The following is a 20,112-nucleotide window of genomic DNA, read 5'->3' as shown; positions in this document are numbered from 1 at the left end:
ACACAGTGAGCCCACATCGTCGTGTTAAACTGAGAAACTGTCAGGCCTCTGTTTGCCCATTAGCTGCCAGCTAGAAGGTCGGACAGGTTCTTACTCCTCACAAGGGCGTGGAAAAGCTGGTTGTCCCTGCAGCAGTGTGTGCGATTACATAAATTCACAGCTTTTACAGACATTATTTTTCATGTTGCTGTTTTCTTTTCATTGTGTTTTTAATATTATTGATTTGCTGCTTCCCGCTCTAAATTCCCATGCCGCTCCCTTCCTTTCTCTTTGTTCCATTGCTTCCTTTTGTATTTATATAAGAGCATTTCCTCTCCCATTTTTCTCTCTTCTTCTTCCTTTGGCATTTATTTTCTGCACGAATCAAGTGTGAGAGATTTAGCCTCTTAAATACCCGGTTTCAGGCTCCAGCCTTGCCAATGCCTACTGAGGCCTCCACAGTGTCGAGGAGCGCGTTGATATGCTGTCTTCCTCACTCACGTCCTCTCTATTTCCAGCAATCCACCCCTTCTTCTTCCTCCCTCGCTATCTCACCTCCACACACTCTGTATCTGCTTTTCTGTCTGTTCTTCCACCTCCTGCTTCACCTCCTACTGACAGACGGACTATCGCATATGCAGACACTTCAAACATGCTCCTTCTCAAAGAGGTCCTTGGAAGAAAGCTCTGGAGTAACCCTGAATAAGTCATCAAATCGGCAGCATTTTTCTTTGTCACCATCCGTCTCCAGGCCTGTGTGCTGTTCTGTGCTCTTTCTACTCGCACATATATTTGCATCCCCCTTAGCTTTTAATTAGTTTCCTTGTCTGCTAAGCTTCACTCTCTTCAGTTGCTCCACATTGAACTTTTACTGTGTTTTCTTTGTCTCTTCCTCTTCCCCTCCTCGTTTATTTCCATCATTTTGCTTCTCCCTCCTCTGCATCTGTCCAAAAATATCTGTGTGATTGCTTTTACTCTACAGATTTCCTCTTCGTCTGCCCACCCAGGAATCTGACAGAAGGACACTCTAATAACATGCCGGCTCAAAAGGGATTTCCACTGAAATTCCCTTTCCCTTTATTTCATTTTCGGCTCGAGTAGAGTGAACATCTGTCTCACCGCACTCCGGGACGACAGCTGTGTGATGCAAAGTGGCGGTTGCATATGTACACATAACACATGCATCAGTTGTTCGGGGCAGAAGTCAGTCAGACAGACAGGTTGGTTGTTAAAGGTGTTGCTCCTCCCAGCCTGTCTACTCCAAAATAAGTTGTTCCCATGGTAACTCTACCAGGTCTGTTAATTGACTGTCAAAATGTGTGATGCTCCATGATGAGAAAAAAATAAATCCTGCAAACAAATGTATTACATTCAAATTAGTGGGTAGATAATCACATCACACATCTGCCTCAGGAGAGGATAGTAAGAGCTATCTAATTAAAATGTTAACGATATGAGCTATAATGAAACTGTAGAGCCTGTGGACACTCACGCACAGGCGTGAACGTGACACAAGTTAACATGTGCAGGGGTTTAACTGAGGATGCTTATAGTGGAGGGATGGCTTTAAAAAGCAATTTAATCCAATTTAGCATAGCAGCAACATAACCTACCCACACATGGATACCAGTGACGCACATCTGCAATGTGTAAATGAACGTGGGATTGTTTGAGACGGCGCAGGAGGGTTTATGCATGCGGGTGAGTGCCTCGTGTTGCCTTGAGACAGTGTTCGTGTTCTCAAATAATCCACAGTTTTGAATGAAACCTTGAATCAAACAGACAACCGCTGAAAATGGATGAGAACGAGGCACCGACGCTTTCTGGCTTGAAGAGTTATGATACTGTTCAACAGAGTCTGAGTTCTATTCTGGACATGAGAAGAAAGTTTATGAATAACACAGAGGGCCTGAATAACCAGTGCAGATGCATACATGCATCATGAATATGTGGTGTTACTAGAAATGGAGCTACACATCACTGTGGATTCATAACCTTATTATGAATTTCATTCTGTATAAAATCTGCTTCATACATAGAAAAAGTGAAGCCCACAGTATCACTTAATATTCTGATCTACTGCGCTACGTATATTAAGTACATTGAAACAATAATGTGTAAATTAAATACTATGAAAATCAACTAAACTTCAGAAGACTTACTCGATGGACCGTGAAGGAGATTATTTCGTTAACTAAACAAATGAATTTATGCTCAATGGAGCAAATATCCAAATCATTTATGGGATCATTTTGTAAAAGTAGCAATACCACACTATAAAAGTACTCCAAAATTGCATAGAAAATTATACTTCACTATTAGCAAAAAATGCTAAATGATATGTTAAGTATCAAAAGTAAAAGTGTGCGTAACGCCTCTCTGTGTTAGATATAAAAAGTGTGTCTGAAATGTAATGGAATAGATTATAAAGTAACGTAAAGTAACAGAAACCTAAAGTACTTGAGTAAATATACTTTCCACTATGTTAGTCAGTGAAACTCAAAATATGGGAATAAAAAAACAGAATAAATGCTCCGCACTACAAAGCAACACACTTATAACATTGTTAACGTCTTAACTCCTTCAGTGAGAGCTACTGAGCTGACTGAATAGGAAACCATGGTTGTCTTAATAAAACCGCAAAGAGGCGGGATACAATCTGCTCAGGTAGCACTGCAGCTTTAAAGCTTTAAAGCACACACACTCACACACAGAGGTTGGCGATCAGAGGAAAGAGAGGCAGGGATGTTAATCTCTCCAAAACACACCTGCATGCAGGAATACCCCATCGCACTACAGACAAACTCTGCTGTTTCCCTCCTTGAAGGTGCATTGCTGCCTATCTGCCCGCCTCCTCGTCTCTCCTCTACCCACCACACTCTTTCCTGTTCTTTGTTAGTTGTTTAGCCACTGATGAATTAGTATCCTGGACTCTATGTAGCCACTGAGCCCTTCCTCCCCCCCTCTTCCTTCATCCATCCACCTTTATTATTTAGAACCATGGGGATCTGTGTTGCCATGGATTCTGTCGTCATGGCTACAAACAACTACGCACTTGTACAGGAAGTGGAGGAGGACGAATTAGAAGGGAGGGTCGGGGAGAAGAGGGGTCCTGGAGGAAGCTTAACCTCTGCGTGGTGCACGATCCAGCTGTGATAAGTCAACAGGCGGTAAAGACGGCGAGGTCGTCCATCGTGTGTTGGATGACAGCTGGAGGTCAGGGCAAAGCCTCAGAGGGACATGAACGAGATTGAAGCATGTGTGTGGTATTACAGCTGGTTGTTGTCTTAGAGAAGGGATACCTCAGGGTCTCACCTTGAGCGCGAACACTTTTCTCATATTCCAAAAGCATCTCCCTGCATCAATTGAGGATGGAGGAAACTCTGCTCACATTTAAATCCTGCAATGTGCGTGTAGAAACAGATCGTGATTCCTCCTTGGTCTGTGCAGCCTTGAAGGATGCAGGGTGATTTACATAGGCCAGGCAAGAGGGGAGTTTTATCAGCGTTGACGGACAACTGACAAATGAAGTTTGCAAGCGCACCCTTGCTTTGTGAAGCATCGCGGGCTGTCGTGGAACACTGTGCTCTGTTATGTTTGAGTAAATTAACGCTCTCAAAATGAAGCACTTATGGGCAGCACGTGTGGTTCAACAACGGTTTGAGGGACGCCACTTCCTGTAGGCTCTGTGCAGCCGTTTGACTGGAGGGGATTTAAGGACAAAGTGCCTGTACAGATGTTTCCTCTGTTCAAGAGGAAGTGCCTTTGATAGTTCCACCGTTGCATCACACTGATGAGGGACTTCTTCACTGGGCTCTTTGATCAATAGGCCTCATCTGAGGCTCTAAAAAACCAACCAACTCGACAACTCAAAAATGCACAAAAAAGAAACAAAATGCATAAAACATCAACATGTGAACTAATGCATGGCAGACAGATGCAAAGACTACGATGTTCCCTTGAAGTTACATTTGAGCGCCACATCAAATCATATTTATGGGAATAGTATAGTTCTGAATCGTCATCCTTGTCTTCAAAATATCTCAAGTGATTCAAGGTGCACCGCCCATTTATGGTAGAGGCTTGTCATTATGTTGTCTATAGCTCCACCTTGTGGTATTAATAAACACTGACCACGATACCAGTGAGGATTAGTGAGTGTCTCTCTGTTATTTCTCCTCTCACTTCTGCAGAATCCTCCTTTCATCCATTTATGTCCTTCACTTGCACCCCTGAAAAAAACCCTACAAAAACATGAGACTTTCCTCTCTGCCACACAGTGTGGCTTAAATCCGCAACCTCTGTGATTATATAACACCAGGCGACACGATATGAATTGTCACCTGGGTCCTGTTGCTGACAGGATTTCACTGGTTTAATTGCAGAGTGGCTCTCAAAAGATAAGTGATGAACGCACTGCAGCAGATTCTGTGGAGTGAACTCTGTCTACAGTACAAGCACTTGGCTGTTAACGCTGCAATAACGCATCCCACAGTGTTAATGTCGACGCAGTGCATTAAACAGAGAAGGAGAATCAATGAGCCAGCTAAGGTAAAAGTCCCATTGAAGCAGTATCAGGAGTAATCACTGGGTTAGGGTTCTGTGTTGTATCCAGTCTTTAAGTCTGCGGCTTTATGTGTTTTTCGACAAATATGGAGTGCAGATTATGGGGTTCATTGTGTGTGCTTTACACTTTGTGCCCATGGCCACTGTCTATTTCTGTGGTTCCAGTTATGTGTGACTGTCTTTAGGAATGAGCCAGACTATATTACACCCTGGTCCCTCCCTCAGAAGCTCTGCTAAAGTAACAGCTGATGTCAGTCCTGCTTAAAGACACACACACACACACACATACACATATACACACAGGCTACAACCTGTCTGCCATTAGCCAGCAGCTTCAAGGGCACAGCCAGTCAAAGGGGAGGAGGGCTCCTACACCTTCCTCTCCCCACGTCACATCAGCACAGGGGAGGCTCCATAGCACGCTCACAAATCTACAACCCAAGGCTTGAATCCCAAGTTGCAGCAGACAAGAGGCTGGCCAGGCAGTTATCTAAAGGCTCTCAGCACCCACATGTGCCTGGTTGAATCATGGAGCTGCACTGTGTTACTACTGAGACCCCCACCACAGCCAGCTCCTGCTCCATGGAACCCCTGTACGACAACTGCCCACCCTTTGCCCAGCGAGGGAGGGCTAGGGCAAAGGAAATGGAGGGTAGGGTTGTGTGCACTGCTGTAACCAGACTCCCAGGCCCCTATAGCCCTCTGCCTGGTCTGGCTCCAGTTGTGAGTGAGGTTCCCATTCTGGTCGGTGGGGGAAGAGGGGCTGGCGCTTGGCCAGATCATAGCTACTGCAGCTGGAGAGGAGGCCTGGGAAGACAGGACTGGGGAGCAGAGCTGGGTCCATGCATGATAAACAAAGTAAGAGAGGGAGGGAGAGCAGGAGAATGGGGAGGTAGCTGGGGAGCCGAGGACAGGGCTCATCTGAACCAGAGCGAGGAGCACAGTAGTGCTCTCTCTCTGTATGATAACCTCCCCAACGCTGCCACTCCCGACAGCCTGCAAGAGGTCTTTGACATGGAAACAAGCTGCGAGGAGCACTGGCAGGGGCAGATGTGCCAAGCACGGGCCCCCCAGGGACTGATGGACGGCGAGGGAGCGAGTGAAGACAAGAGCACCAGAATCCAGCAGCAAAATCCAGACCAAGACAAGAAGCGTGAACAGGACCCAGAGCTGGACTCAGGATCGTGTGGATTCAAGCAGCTCCCGCTGTCGCCCCCCCAACAACATCTTACAGCAAGTTCCCCTCAACTATCTCAAACTGAGTGCAAGGTTCTGTGGCCCCCAGCTGACGCCCAGCACCCAGAGCAGCCATCCTGGTCTCCCAGGGTGCCCCCTCCTGTGCCCCTGGCAGACCCCTCCGCCAGCGCCCTTCGCAGCCTCCTCACTAGCCTCCAACAGCAAATAGTCAGACAGAGGGAGGAGTACGAGGCACGAATACTCAGGTAATGTACATTTTTGTCTTGCATTTCCATTTCAAACTACACAGCACACACAATCACGTTGCAGAGATTAGGCACGCGTGTAGAAAGAATTGTCCTAAATTGAATGTGCTTATGCTGTCGGCTTCAGTGACACACTTTTAGTTCACTGACTCGCCTGTGGGATTTTCCCAGCCCTGAGTGTATTTCCAGTGGAGGGTGACACAATGTTCCCAGGCCCAGAAACTGTGTTTGTCCACTCAGCTGTGCTGCTCAGTTCATTCAGTTGACCCCGAGCGTCACCCTACATCCTGTTTGGTTCAAAGCGCACACACAACTGCTTTTAGTTCCCTTTAAAATGTCCCAACATAAGCAGTACTAAGATCATTACGAATCATTAAGTCCTAATTATTTCCATCGTGTTTAACCACTTCTGTTTGTGTGTTCTCAGTCTACCGTGGAGATCTCAACGTATTATGTTAATTACTTGGATGGGCCACCTTTTTTTCCCCCCACTGACCAAAAACACAAATTCACAAAGTTAATAGATAAAAAGCACATCTCATGTGGCTGACCTACAGAAACTGCTCATGCCACTGGAAAGAGAGCTAATTTAAGGGGCCATGCTGCTGACCTAGACACAACACATGCCTCATTTATTACCGATATAGATAGAGCAAGTCTCAGTGTAAGGTCACTACTGGTTGGCACGGACAAGAGGAAACCAGCAATTCTAATAGCTTAACATAGAGTACAGGAAGGAAATAGATATAGTGTAAGCCACCTGTTCTGCCTTTTCCAACTGTATCAGGCATCAAACCAAACAATCAACACAGATGCTACAGATTAACCATCAAATACATCACTGATCTCTCCCCCTGCAGTATACACATCCATTTTGATATTCTTGTCTTTCTCTCGTCTCTACCACCAGCCTAGAGCAAAGAAACGCAGAGCTGCAGGTAGAGGTGGTTCGGTTGAAAACAAACCTAACGCAGCAGCGGCACTGGTACCAGGGCGTCCAGGACAAGATGGCGGAGTCCGAAAGGACCCGGGCCGCCGCAGAACTACGCAATGCAACTCTGCAGAAGGAGATGGAGCAGTTCTTCGACACCTTCGGAGAGCTCAACAATGAGGCCAAGAAGACGGAGTACATCGTCAAGAGCTTTTGAGAGAAGAATACATGAAGTGTGTGTGACGATATGAACAGTGTGCAAAGAGAAGGACAAGACTGATTAGTCTTTAAACTGTAGTGCTGTATAGTAGTTTGACACAATCTTTGCAGAATAGTTCCTTTAGAGTGATGTACAGTTATTTTTTCATTAAGAATCTGAGAAACATACAAAACGTATCACCGATGTCCACTTTATTAGTTACGGGAGGAGAAAAGATGTTGGCCGGGTGATTATATTGTGGTCATTGCAGTCGCACAGGACATCTCTGAAAATAAAAGGAGAAATGAACTGAACAGAAACGTGAGATGCTCAGTGTGTACAATGAAGCGATTTGTTTTTACAACACAGTAATGGTGGTAAGGAGGTCCGAGCACTGTGGTGCTCAGTCCGTCTCTGATAAGAGTTGTGAGAGTGAAATTGCCGCTCCATCGGTCGTTTAAAGGCATGACTGAAATAAGGTCACGTTATTAAAAACGAAAAAGCATAGTGTGCAACATTTAAAACCCCAGTGACGCCATCGTGTCATATCTCTGCATGTCCATCGCAATGTGCAATCAGTTCTGCAAAAAAGCAGCTCCACAGTCCATTTCTCTCATCTTTAAGTTTCCATCTGGAGTTCCAAAGGTGCAGATTTCCATCCAGGACTCCACACATCCTCCTTTTTAAACCGCACGTTTGCTCTTTGTTGAGGGGACGACTTCCTCCATAGACTCGGCCCTTACAACCGGGCGACTGCTGTCTTTAAGGACGATTCAAAGGAGATAATGAGAGCGCTGCACAGTACATTTTGATAAGACACACACACACACACACACACACACACAATGCTCACAAGGCAAAAAAAAACAAAAAAAACACATCTGCATCAAACAGGCTTTCAGAACCAAGGACATCAAGGTACTGTAATAAAAGAACGGACCTGAACGGATTTCTCTGTATAACGAGAACTACGGTATCGTATTGGCATCTTTAACGCCGTCATGCAAGTTGAACACCATTATGTGTGTCGTACTGCCTTTATCTACAGGATGTCTGATTCTTGATGGTGTTTGTGACTGCTCCAGTACGAATGGAATGGTTTAGAACAGACAAGAGGCCTCTTGTACACGGGCAGCAATGTGATTGTGTGCAACATTTTTGCAAGAACACAAAAATAAATAACCACATGTATCCTTTTTTTTTTTTTTGCCTCTCCCAAATTTACAGGATTGTGATATTGTTTTGAAACACACATTGTTAGTCGGTACCTTATGTCCAATGCGGATGCAATATACAGCTCTACAGAAATGTTGAACAAAACAAGCACACTTTATCCATTTATAATGACAGGGTCAACAGCCACTATGATCTTTACATACAGTACATTATATCAGGAAATAAAAAAATGTAACTGCAACCACAGCTTCCCCCGGCTGTCAGGAGGAACATCTCAACTTCCACATCACTCAAGGCAACGGATTAAAGAGCGGCGCAGAAAGCCCCACTGTGATCTGTAACACTGCCAGCTCGCTAGAGGACCGGTCAAACTTTGGACGAGTGTTTGATCCTCTTCACGCGGACTTACGGTAAGCTTTTGTTCGTATTGGCGTAACATGCGTGACAGCAGCTGTGGTCTATTTTCAGTGCGTGTCTGTTCTAATTTGATGACCTCTGGTCTCAAGATAATCTTCGCTAAAAAAATAAAACTATTAAAACACAGGCATACAGAACGAACAACAATTCCCCCCGCCTACTCCTGGCAACCTGGAAGCCAATATGGATGCATACATCATATATACTCGATCAAGGCAAACAATATCCACAAAGAAGAGGAAGATAAACCTTTAACCCAATAGACAGCTTAGACATCTAGGATGTTGAACGAGATCATAAACAGGAAGAAAATAGAAAAATAGACCTATTCAGAAGAGGAAAGAAGAAAAACACAGAACAGAAACAAAAGATCGGAAAATGAGGGGGGAGTGAAAGGAAGGTGATGGCGGATTGATATCTGGATATTGCAGATCGGAGAGGCAGGCAGAACGATGTGGCCATGGACTGTGTTCACTGACTCTCGTCCAGCGGTCCCGTCAGTGTGTCGATGCTGCTGCTGTCTGTGTCCGAGGCCACGGTGTGCTCCGTGGACATGGACGAGATGTCGTTGGCTGATGAGGATGCGGAGGCCGAACCCGACACCAGATCTGATACGGGACACGCACAACAGGAGGGAAACACGAGATAAACAAAGCTGAGGTCATATTTAGAGTAACTGAGCACTTCCTATACATTTTTCATGGGACAGCCGTGACCCCAATGACATATTTCAGCACATTAGTATGAAGTTAAAGCTAAAACCTCTCCTTATAGCAGCCTGGTGTCCAATATTGCAGAAAATGAATGAAGATTATGAATATTTGTACCTGAACAGTCTTCTTTCATCAGTCCATTCTTGTTCCTCTCTTCCCAATCAATCACCTCGTCATAGATGAGTTCTGTAGAGAAGCAGACAATGGAGCGCAGTCATTGTGTTTAAAGGTACAGGAGATTCAGATTCAGGAATTTGTAGCGAATGAACGATCTGCGGTCATTCTATCAAAACAATTGCTCTTAATTTGTCCTATTGTGTGTTTGCTGAATACTTTGGCAGTGTTGTGTCACACAGACAATGGTGATTATTAGCTTTAACTCTGAATGCTTTGCACAGCATATCTGCATACAGACATGGACGGTTTGGCTTCCTGTAAAGAGGTTAAGCTGCACTGCTGATGGGCTTCCCTAGAGGGCAGTGCATCCCACCTTTCCACTGCTCGATGGAGTGCTCCCTCTCTTCCAGCTGTTTATCTGAAATCTGGGGAGGAGGCTGTGAAACAAAACAGAAACACATAAATCAGCGCGTTCCCACGCAGCCAGCCTCTGCACTGATAGAGCGAACGCAGCGCATCCTCACCGCGTCGGCCTCTCCGGGGTCGTACCACACGTGTATGTACGGGTGATTGAGGGCTTCTTCCACGGAGATGCGGCATTCGGGATCAACGACCAGCATTTTGGACAGCAGGTCCCGTGCTTGACCTGCTGTGATGGCGACAGAGGAAAGGGTAGTGTTACTGTGGAAACAGGCCCATGACATCACTTCATTTCAGCTGTCTTTATGCGAACTGATTACTTCCCCTTGCGGGGGAGGGGGAGTAGGGCAACATCTCTGGAAATGTCAAGTTTTGTTCTGTTCTCCTGTTTGGGTGATGTGAGTCCTAACTCTAAATGCCACAGAAAGACTTTTGAGCTACATGCTCATCCTTTCAACTCGTATCAGGGATCCAGTCTTCAGCCTGTGGCCCTGTAGTTATGTTGAAAAAAAGCCTTTCTTTGACCACAATCTGTGTTATAGCAGCGTCCTCGGTAAGAGATTTAAAAACCATCAAATTTGACAGCTAAGGAAAAACAAAACGACATGCATTTGAAGGTAACGTTTCTTACTCTTCAGCTTGTCGTGTTCGGAGTCAGAAGGAAAGGCCCAGTCGGGGAAGAGCTCGGCAAAGCTGACACCGGGATACTGCGGCTTGTTCATCACGTAGTTCCTCACCGTCTCCATCAGCCGGTTCATAAACTCCTGACTGGGCGTGCCCAGAACCTCAATCACCTTATTCCACTGGTCGATGTCTGCAGAGCACGCTCGTTATGGAGAACTCAGCTGCATTATGGGTATGTTCATGCGTCAGCAGATGAGAGGAAGATTCGATTAAGGCATTGAATCAAGAGCTAATCACATGAAATTGACGCTCTATGAATAACGTATATAAATATCCAAAGAAAACGACAGTCATGGAAGCGGATATGTGAAACTGTACTTAGGCACAGTGGTGCTTTGAGCTTAATGCTAACATCAGCAATGTAATGCTAACATTTGCCCATTAGCAGAAAACACAACCCAGAGTTGAGGTCGGTGGCAATGTTGTTAGTTTTAAAGTTATTTGGTCATAAAACAAAGTATTGGACAAAGTGAAACCTGACGATGGTGCTTGGATTACCAAAGCGATCACATTTCATCCAGAGGGAAACATGAAAGTACTAAACGTCATGACAATCTACCCAATGGTCGTTAAGACATTTAAAAACCACAAAAATAAAGATATGCGCATTCAGCGGGCCCGCTGACTCACAACTGCAGTAAAAGGCTGTTACTTCCCCCGCTGAAAAGCAATCTATCCGAGGATCGCACGGTGCCCTGTACCCATTCTCAGCCTCTCAGGTGTTAATGGTCGGCGCCACTGAAAGGAGCCGGTGAGCGAAGAGGTGACTGAACCCATTAGAAACAGAGAAACGGCCAATATAAATGTAAATGGCTTGAATTGCTTCAATTTGATTCCCGGTATCAATTAAAGGGATTATGGCGATCTGAAAAACAACTCCACAGATTCATAATCATTGAAGAGGGCAGGAAACACACGCAGCGCTCCGATTAAATTGGGGTGTGCTGGAAATCTTGAGTGGTGCTATTCTACAGATTGTGTTTAGTAAGCGGGAAAGCGTGCTGGAAGAACTATGAGACAGGAACGTGAAAGATGGAAGAAGTGGGACAACGACAGAGAGAGCGCTGAAGGATACGGTCCGTGCCCTGGAAGATGACGCCGCCCTTTACCATCTCTCCCATGATGCACCCCACTGACCAGATGTCCACTGGGAATAGAGAGCACAAGCAAACATCAACTATGAAATACCGATCACATAACATCAACCGCATCATATAATGCTAAATATACAGTAAAATGGCAGCATGACAACATGCTCCGTGGTTTGAATTTGAATGACAAACGTTAAAATGCAGAACACCAGCTCTGGTTATTTCTGGTCCATCCTCTAGCGGTGCCGTGGCCTGATGCTTTCATCATCTTTATCTTAAGGCTGGCTTTCTCCCCCTCTCCCTCTCTCTCTCTCTGGAAAGCAGGCCTCTGCAGCTCCTCTTATCAGTTTACACAGCTGTTGCTCTCTTCATCACTTCGCCTGTGTGCAGAGTAGGATGCGTGCACTCTGGGTGAGTTGACACTTTGCTTTAGAGTGTGCAATGGGTGGCAGACGGCCATTAACTCCCGTCTTTGCTCAGTTTCACTGAAGCTAAAAGAGGTCTGTGTGCTCCGTTAACGTCTCCGGATCAGACAAACCACTAAAGGTGGAGTCTCATCATGAATTTAGACGGTGGACAGGTTACACTATTCATTGGGACTGCTTTAACGGGATAGTTGCACTCTGGACTGGGCAAAAACACTTCCTGTTAGGCCAGACGAAATAAAAATCTGACAAGGCTTCCGACCACTTCCTGTTTCTAATCCTACCGTTATGTGATGCTTCATGTTTCATGCATCACCTTGTAGTTGAGCTAGTTTAGAAAAGATACAAACAACACCACTGTGTTTTGTAGACAAACACGTTATAAAAATGTACTAAGTAGCACAAACTGACACTTTTAGGTTTCTCTTTAGTGGGGACTTTATTGCAAAATGGGCTTATTGTAGACTTGCCTCCTTTACGCCTTTAATGGACGTCAGAGAAGAGAAAGATGAGGAATGAGGCTGAATTACACTATAACGCAGGTCTATGAGAATTAATAAATTGACAATGAACTTCAGATCAGTTGATTATGAGATGGTCATTTTTGGTGCCTTTTTGAATGTCCTAAGACTAAACAGCAAAACAAATGTTGATTTACTAGAGTTTATGTAAAATGGACTTAAACAACACAATATCAAAAATGTAAAATGAATAATCCGTTCCAAGCAGTCTCCAGCCCCTGTGGTGCTCGGACTGATACTGATATTCCTAACAGCCTGTATGATAAGTTAATGTTCATTAACTACGATGGCTCTTTGTTGAGCTGGTGGTCCATTAAGGACATGAAGAGTTCCAGGGAGGAGCCACTTTCATGTTTTAGCCTTTATCATTTCTGAACAGTTCAACACATGAACATATTACTTATTGGTATCTAATGTCATGTTCATCAAATGATCACAGTACCTTTGTTGATTTAGACAATGATTGTAAAGCACAGAGCAGTGCTGGTGGAGTTGTATTTATTTTAGAGATCTTTAAAACTTGTAAAACTGTTGTTAGACTGGTGCGTGGCCGTCCTTACCATTCTCCTTATACTTCATGCCCAGTATGACCTCGGGGGCGCGGTAGTATCTGGTCACCACGTAGGGAGTCATCATGAAGTTAGTGCAGGCCGTCCGAGCCAGGCCAAAATCCAAGATCTTTAAAGTGCAATCCGACTTCACCACAATGTTACTGGGCTTCAGGTCCTGAGGGGAGAGACAATCTATAAATACAGAAACATGCACACGCAGAAACATAACCCTTCAGGTATGTATTTTGATACAGGTGGTAGCGGGAGAAAGAAAAGAATGGATGACTATTATGTTATTTTGGAGAAAACTGTGACATCCACATTCTTCCACAGTTAGGAATGAAATTGTAGAATCAAAGACATGACCACAGTGATGTGGAGGTGTTCTCCAGGGCGTGCCAGTACACTGTGACATCATTGTTGGGTGTGGTTACAGGCTGTGTATAGCCCACAGCACACTGTTACCCTGTGGATGATGCCGGCAGAGTGCAGGTGCCTGATGCCACAGAGGATCTGGTAGAGCAGGTAGGACATCCGCTCATGGTCCAGGTCCATGTGGATCACCTGGCAGAGGCTGGCATCCATCAGCTCCATCACAAGGTACCTAAAGGGGAGGAGATAAGAGCTTTGAGTAAAGGAGTTCATACAAGAACAGTGTCGAACGCAAAGAAGCAGAAGGAGCACAGAAAGGCAACACGGTGCAATACGAGAGTGTGACTTGTAAATAGAGGGACGATAGTGAAATGTTAAAATCGCTGAATCCGACAGAAAGCACAGAGTGGAAACCTCTACTGCCACTCACAGGTCCTGGAATTCCTCCAGGGACTTCTGAGGCGTGAACACATTGATCAGACGGATGATCTGCAGGCAGAGAGACAGGCCGTTAGTCCACTCAATTACTCTCACATCTACATCCACTCCACTGTGGAGCGCTAGCCAACCGAGGACAGAGCGCTCAAGTGGGTTTGTCTGAGCAAGGCATTGCAGCAAGCTGAACCTCTCTTCTTCTTAAGTTTGTACAGGCTTTCAATATTTCTGAGAACAACAGACAATCTTCCAGTCATATCCCAGTCCTACTGTATCAGAAGTGTCTCATGAAACAATACATGAGAAAATGTGAGGATAAGTTACATTTTAATTGCAATGCAAGCAGCTTTTAACTGCCCTGCATAGTTTATGAAATACAAAAAGGTTTAACTGCTTTATCATGTCATAATACAGTACTTTATTTATCGGTATCAGGAATACAGCACATATTCCAGAGGGTAGGGATTGACATAAAAAGTGTTTCTAGAACAATTGTCAACAAGCTTGCAATAGGCTGTACGTCCTTGTTCTGTGCAACAATACATTCTGAACTTTAGCTGAGGCTACTGCGGGAGTTCAGCAGTCTGAGTAAATCAAGTCAAGTGTGTATTTCCCAAAGTTAGTGTTTTCAGTCCAGAATCCACTCTTTGTGTTTCTATGCCTCCATTGCAGCTCAGCACAAATAAACTCTCCAGAGGAAACACAAGGAGGACATTACAAACACTAACTGTGGCTGATACACACTTGTGTAACTGAGACTACTAAAGTCTTACATAAGCTTTAAACCAATATGAAACAGAATGAGGACGGTGGGTCTGGTAATGGCCGGTATCAGCAGGTTTGATTAGACCGAGCTGCTTCAAAGAACATACGTGCACCTGATTACTGCTTTCTATGAAGACAGACTTTAAAAACACGTCAACCTTTAAATTCAAGCCTTACATTTTTGTGGCCGACACATTTTAGCAGCACCAGCTCCCTGTAGGCCCGCTTAGCGTGCGTCTGGTTCTGGAAGGGTCGACACAGCTTCTTCACTGCCACCGGTACCCCGAGGACTGAATCTAGAGCAGAGCTGCTCACACACACACACACACACACACACACACCACACACACACACACACAGACAGAGACGAAGGTCATCGAGGAAGACAACACGTGGTGCATCCTGCAGAGCAAAGCGGTCGTCTGACTTGCTAGCTACCCGTCTGTTGTCCTTTATCTTAAAACAGGTGAAGGGGCTCATCCTGAAATTGCTCATGCCACCAATAAGACTGATGTTTCTTATGAACCATCTCTTCATGGTGGCACCAGACAACAGGTCAGCTGCCTGTATACAAAAACTGTATCAGGGCCACAGTGCCTGCAGCAAATTTCATGGAAATGTGGCCATTCGTCTTTCTTGATATAATCATGATAATATCAAAATAATGTAATAATAATGTCATGGAACAATAATTCAGTGGTGCAAAAGCAAAGTTCAACGGGTCATTCATATCAACAGGAAAAATTCAATCAAATTTAACCTCTTTATGAAACTCATGTTAAAGCTACTCACGGGGAAATTAAATGAAACTGGATGTCGAGGCATTGATGGCAGACAGACAGACAGAACAGGCCCTTCTCACAGCAGACATTTTCCCTCGTCGTCGTACAGATGTTACTCATAACATTACATATAACAGTAAGCCATGACAGTGTGACAGTGAGCAGTGTGACTTACCGTCACAGAACTGTCTCTAGTGAAACAGGCCCACCTCTTTACTTCACTCATGCAACAACTGCCGTGTTTAACTAATTCGGCAGAACTGTGGGTATTAACAACACCCTGTGCTGGTGCTACAGCCTCTCACCAGACGATGCCCTGGGCGCCGGAGCCGATGGCGCGGAGCTGCTCGTAGCGCTTGAGTACGGTGAAGGTGGAGTCTCCCACCTGGACGCTGTAGAACTGGCCCTCTGCCTCACTCATCCTGCTGAACGGTCAGGACCACCAGCACTGTCTGCAAAACACATACAACAGATCAACACCCTAACAGCATGACTGACTTCACGCCGGGCAGGTCAGCTGTACACAACATCACGTGTCTCCAAATGGCCGTGCAGAATGGTGAACAAGTTGAAGCCCGTTAATAAGCCTACATCAGGGGGACGCTGTTATTGCACTTACAGAGAAACTTGAAACCCTTTTTTTCCAGTCCAATGAATCACTCAAATGATCCACAGTGAATGGCGGGGCCTAATATGGTTCCACGTGCCAGGCCCTGGCAGCACTCCCTCCATCTCCAGCCCAGTCTTGGAGCCAACCAAGCCATCAGTTTGCTCATCTGACAATGGCAACTGTGGACTGGAGCTGAAGTTGAGGCTGTAAATGTGTGTGTTGTGAAGAACAGAGGCAGCTCACAGCTTGGTGTTCCCGAGGCTCTCGCTGCTATATGTAAACTCATGCTGACACACTTGTGCCCAGTAAACACACACACAGACGCAATCAGCATTAAGCATGTTTGTTCCTCTTTGATTTGCATCCAGCATCACAACATGAGAGTGTTCAGCCATCACATGAGCACATGACTGATACTGATGTTAACACGTGATATGTTTGTGTATTCATAAAAAAGTGCCAGCGTTGGCATTGATTCCTCAGGCAGGAAGTGTAGGAGGAGTATTATTCTTGGCCAGGGCGTGTGTGCGTGTGGGCGAGGACACACAATCGTGTAGCTATGCAACAGTGAGCAGTCACGGCTGTTTGTTGCTCCTTATGAAAACAGCCACATGGTAAACGGAGGAGGATATTTTTGCCTCGTCTGTTGGACACCGGCTGATATTCCTGGCCAGAGAGACACAATGTGAAGAAGATAGAAGCAGCGGGGGAGAGGCTGTGATCGAACGGAGCCAAAGAACACCTCAAGCTGGTGAATTGTAAAGCTTTGACACTGTGACAGCATTATAGAGAACTGCAGGGAGCGAGTAAGGAGACGTGGACCAGCTGTCAGCTGACCCGACTGGTACTGCCTTCAGTTTGAGGTCGGTAGAGAGGGAACGTTATCGGTACACTTTGTTTCTGTCACCGGTTCAGCCGAGTGAAGCCATTGGGGATGTGTCCTAAAACGTGCATTCTCTCTACTGGCCAGCAGGGGGCGACTCCTCCAGTTGCAAAAAGAAGTCTGATCGTGTGGAAGTCGATGAGAAAATGAGTCTACTTCTCACTTGATTTATTACCTCAGTAACATAAAACAACAACATACAATTCTGTCTTTGACTAAAAAGGATTACTCATATGTAAATATGAGTTTATCTTCTCAGTCGCTAGTTCTGTCTTCTTCTATACAGCATGATGCTTATTTAATAACCTATCGAGTCATTTAGAGTAAAATAGACCAGAAGCTTTAGGGCGGGCTACCTTGTGATTGATAGGTCGCTGTACAGTCTGTGGTCACACTACTATGAATGAACAAAAGAACAAACACAAAATTAATCAACAGATATTGTGTATTACTCTTAATATGGTTAGTAGTAGTAATAGTAGTAGTAGTATAATTATTAATAATCATGGCATGTGATTAAAGACTTGAGCTCTTCTGTAATGATTTTTGCCAAGAAACCTGTTTTAGAAGCTTTTGCCAACACTGATTTATTAGCTATATATAGCAAGGTTCCTTTTTAATCATGGCACAGTAAAGTCCGTCACCATCGTCATTCATTTTTTTTAAATATTGATCCAGTTAAATACATTTGTAAACACAGAGAAATATGGCTTCAGATGTAGTCGGTGAGGGAATGCGACCGCATCAGATGAAAAATGAATTCTCTCTCTCTCTCTCTCTCTCTCTCCCTCCCTCCCCATGGGCACAGCTGCAAAGACCTTTACGTTCTCCGTGCTTCTCTCAGTCTTTTTTTCCATTTTCCTTGGCTTTGTCGTTGTTTTACGCTCCTGACATTCCCTTACTCCTCTGCCCTTTTCTGGGTTCCTCCCATCTTCCCCGTGGCCTCCTAAAAAAATTTCCCACAAAAGGGGACTGAGTGGTATTAACGGATATATTTTTAATGAATATATTTTGATTATCAAAGCAGAGCTTTTCCCAATTGAATACATAATTGTTAAAAGAATGCAGGTGCAGCAGAAACACCATGCTGATGCGTTGGCTGTGAATATTAGAATAACATGAAAGTTTCCCTTGACATGCATGGATTCTAGGCCACAGCACTGGAACACCATGTGCAACAAATATCCTGCAAGAATACTGGCTCTGCTGTTTTAGCTTGGAGGCTGCATTGGCTGAAAGTGGCACTTTGATACTTTTCTATAAGTCTGGTGCACTGATTCACACGTCAGTCGAAAGAACACGTTGAATGGGGCGATTAATCACAACCGTAACCCATTTCAGCTGCTGCAAGCACAGCGTACGTATACAATCCTTCACTTACTGCCACGCGAGCCACGGCTACGGGCCACATGTACAGTTGACTCAGCAGAGATGTATGAACACTGACGGGGAACAGCTGAAAGCGAGGGGGAAACTGCATGTACGCTCAGAAAAGCCAGACGGACACCAGCAGACACCTGCTATTGTTCAGTGAGGGACTTCAAATTCAAATTCAAAGGGGCTCGATTAGTGTAAATACAAGTTAATGTCACCAAGGGAAATCTAGGCCATCGCAGGAAGGCTACAAGTGGGACTAACAAAGAATAAACAACATTAACCACTTATTACATCACTGATATATTCACAAAGATGTGATCATCGCATTAATCACAGCAGCGTACAATCACGATGCTTGACCTCAGGAATAATGACGGTGTCATGATACAGCTCGTGGGCCGACATTTATAATCTTACATAATTTAACCAATCAGAGCGTCGCAGAGGGATCACCTGTGTGGACTGTAGCCAATCATAGCACCTCGTCATACTATGACTGTAGTGAACAAAACAGGAGATCAGGGACTAAAATAAATAGCATACAGTAGCAATGTTGTTCTAAACAAATACTGCAATTAATTATTTTGCCATATAGTTCAGCACTAATAGTTAACTTGCAGTTTCTAAAGTACAAACTGGCTGATCATAGATGTTTCTTCAGAGAATTATTAGGAGTCGTTTCGCTGGCTGCTCTCTCTTTGGGACCAGTATCGACCAAATCTGATTTATCTTTTGCCAGAACGATGAAGAAAAATTTATTTTTTTCAATAATTTGAAACTGTGATTCTGATATTACGTAACATTCAAGTCATTCAACCAACTCTACAATAAAGGACTGACCTGTTATAACCATAAATAATTACAATATTATTGTAAAGTTAAAGTGTCAGAATGCCTCATTATGGCATGGGCTGGGCAACATATAGAGACTAGACATATGAGACTAGACATCGTGTTAGATATTAGATATATTATGATATATATATCGTAATAAGGCATAAGTTTTGTCTTTTTCAGGTTTTAAAAGCTGCATTGCAGTAGAGTGATGTCATTTTATGAACTTACCAGACTAGCTGCTCTATTATTTAACTTTACCCACTTAGTCATCATGTTCACATTACTGATGATTATTAAGTCATAAAATCTCATTGTGTCAGTATTTATTAAAAGCACCAATAGTCAGCCCTACAGTATCAATATGGAGGTATTGTGATTTGCTCCATATACCTCAGCCCTAATCATGGGAAGACAACAAATATATATATATATGAATGAAAAGCATAATGTTCTCTTTTCCTTGTCCCTTAAAATCCACAGTTAAAAAGGTTTTTGTGTATTTCCACACTTCCCTTATCAAGGAGTTAATACAGAGAAACAACCTTCAGCCTCCTCTACCCGAGCTCATCGTGACTGCTGTCCAGTTGAGGCCCTCGGGTCTGACGTGGCCTTGGCTCTCAGCTGGGAGCTGGATGAGAGTCAGTGAGCTGGCTACGATATCAGATTATGGCCTGAAGACTCCGCATCTCATCCTGATGTGGCAGAGTTACAAAACACACACAGGGGAGACTGCATCCAGCCTGCTGCTGCACTAGAGATGTGGGCCGACAGTGGAGGACCGGTGGATGGAGGATGCTAAAGATGTGTTAATGGGGGGGG

The 20,112-nt window shown here is 44.6% G+C and overlaps 2 protein-coding genes across 3 annotated transcripts in view; one reads left to right on the top strand and one right to left on the bottom strand.

The window, feature by feature from the left end:
• Positions 1-5,150: 5,150 nt before the first annotated feature.
• Positions 5,151-8,174, top strand: LOC116389216 (rho GTPase-activating protein 24). The gene is made up of 2 exons (XM_031857726.1): positions 5,151-5,987; positions 6,898-8,174. Exons 1-2 carry the CDS (start codon positions 5,191-5,193, stop codon positions 7,133-7,135), a joined length of 1,035 nt encoding a protein of 344 aa, XP_031713586.1. The 5' UTR covers positions 5,151-5,190; the 3' UTR covers positions 7,136-8,174.
• mapk9 (mitogen-activated protein kinase 9) overlaps positions 7,308-20,112 on the bottom strand; it is a 13,866-nt gene continuing 1,061 nt past the window's right edge. Inside the window, exons 2-12 of one of the 2 annotated variants that reach the window (XM_031857725.1) lie at positions 15,892-16,038; positions 14,982-15,111; positions 14,035-14,093; positions 13,698-13,836; positions 13,242-13,407; positions 11,720-11,791; positions 10,592-10,774; positions 10,065-10,186; positions 9,914-9,977; positions 9,538-9,609; positions 7,308-9,318 (exon numbers count right to left, since the gene is read on the bottom strand). In XM_031857725.1, coding sequence (XP_031713585.1) covers positions 9,182-9,318; positions 9,538-9,609; positions 9,914-9,977; positions 10,065-10,186; positions 10,592-10,774; positions 11,720-11,791; positions 13,242-13,407; positions 13,698-13,836; positions 14,035-14,093; positions 14,982-15,111; positions 15,892-16,007 — 1,260 coding nt within the window. In that variant the 5' untranslated portion in view covers positions 16,008-16,038 and the 3' untranslated portion in view covers positions 7,308-9,181. Of the gene's footprint in view, positions 9,319-9,537; positions 9,610-9,913; positions 9,978-10,064; positions 10,190-10,591; positions 10,775-11,719; positions 11,792-13,241; positions 13,408-13,697; positions 13,837-14,034; positions 14,094-14,981; positions 15,112-15,891; positions 16,039-20,112 lie in introns of those variants that run through there. The other variant, XM_031857724.1, reaches the window with a different exon arrangement.

Source organism: Anarrhichthys ocellatus, unplaced genomic scaffold, assembly GCF_004355925.1.
Source record: "Anarrhichthys ocellatus isolate YVR2014 unplaced genomic scaffold, GSC_Weel_1.0 scaffold19, whole genome shotgun sequence".
In the NCBI taxonomy this organism is placed as follows: domain Eukaryota; kingdom Metazoa; phylum Chordata; class Actinopteri; order Perciformes; family Anarhichadidae; genus Anarrhichthys; species Anarrhichthys ocellatus.
The sequence above is the reverse complement of the archived record's forward strand: the minus strand, read 5'-3'. Positions and strand labels throughout refer to the sequence as shown.

Bases quoted from the DNA above. Each gene is read 5' to 3' on its own strand.
- LOC116389216 (XM_031857726.1), top strand. From the start codon at position 5,191: ATGGAGGGTAGGGTTGTGTGCACTGCTGTAACCAGACTCCCAGGCCCC. The intron at 5,988-6,897 runs GTAATGTACATT...CTCTACCACCAG, and splicing joins TACGAGGCACGAATACTCAG to CCTAGAGCAAAGAAACGCAG.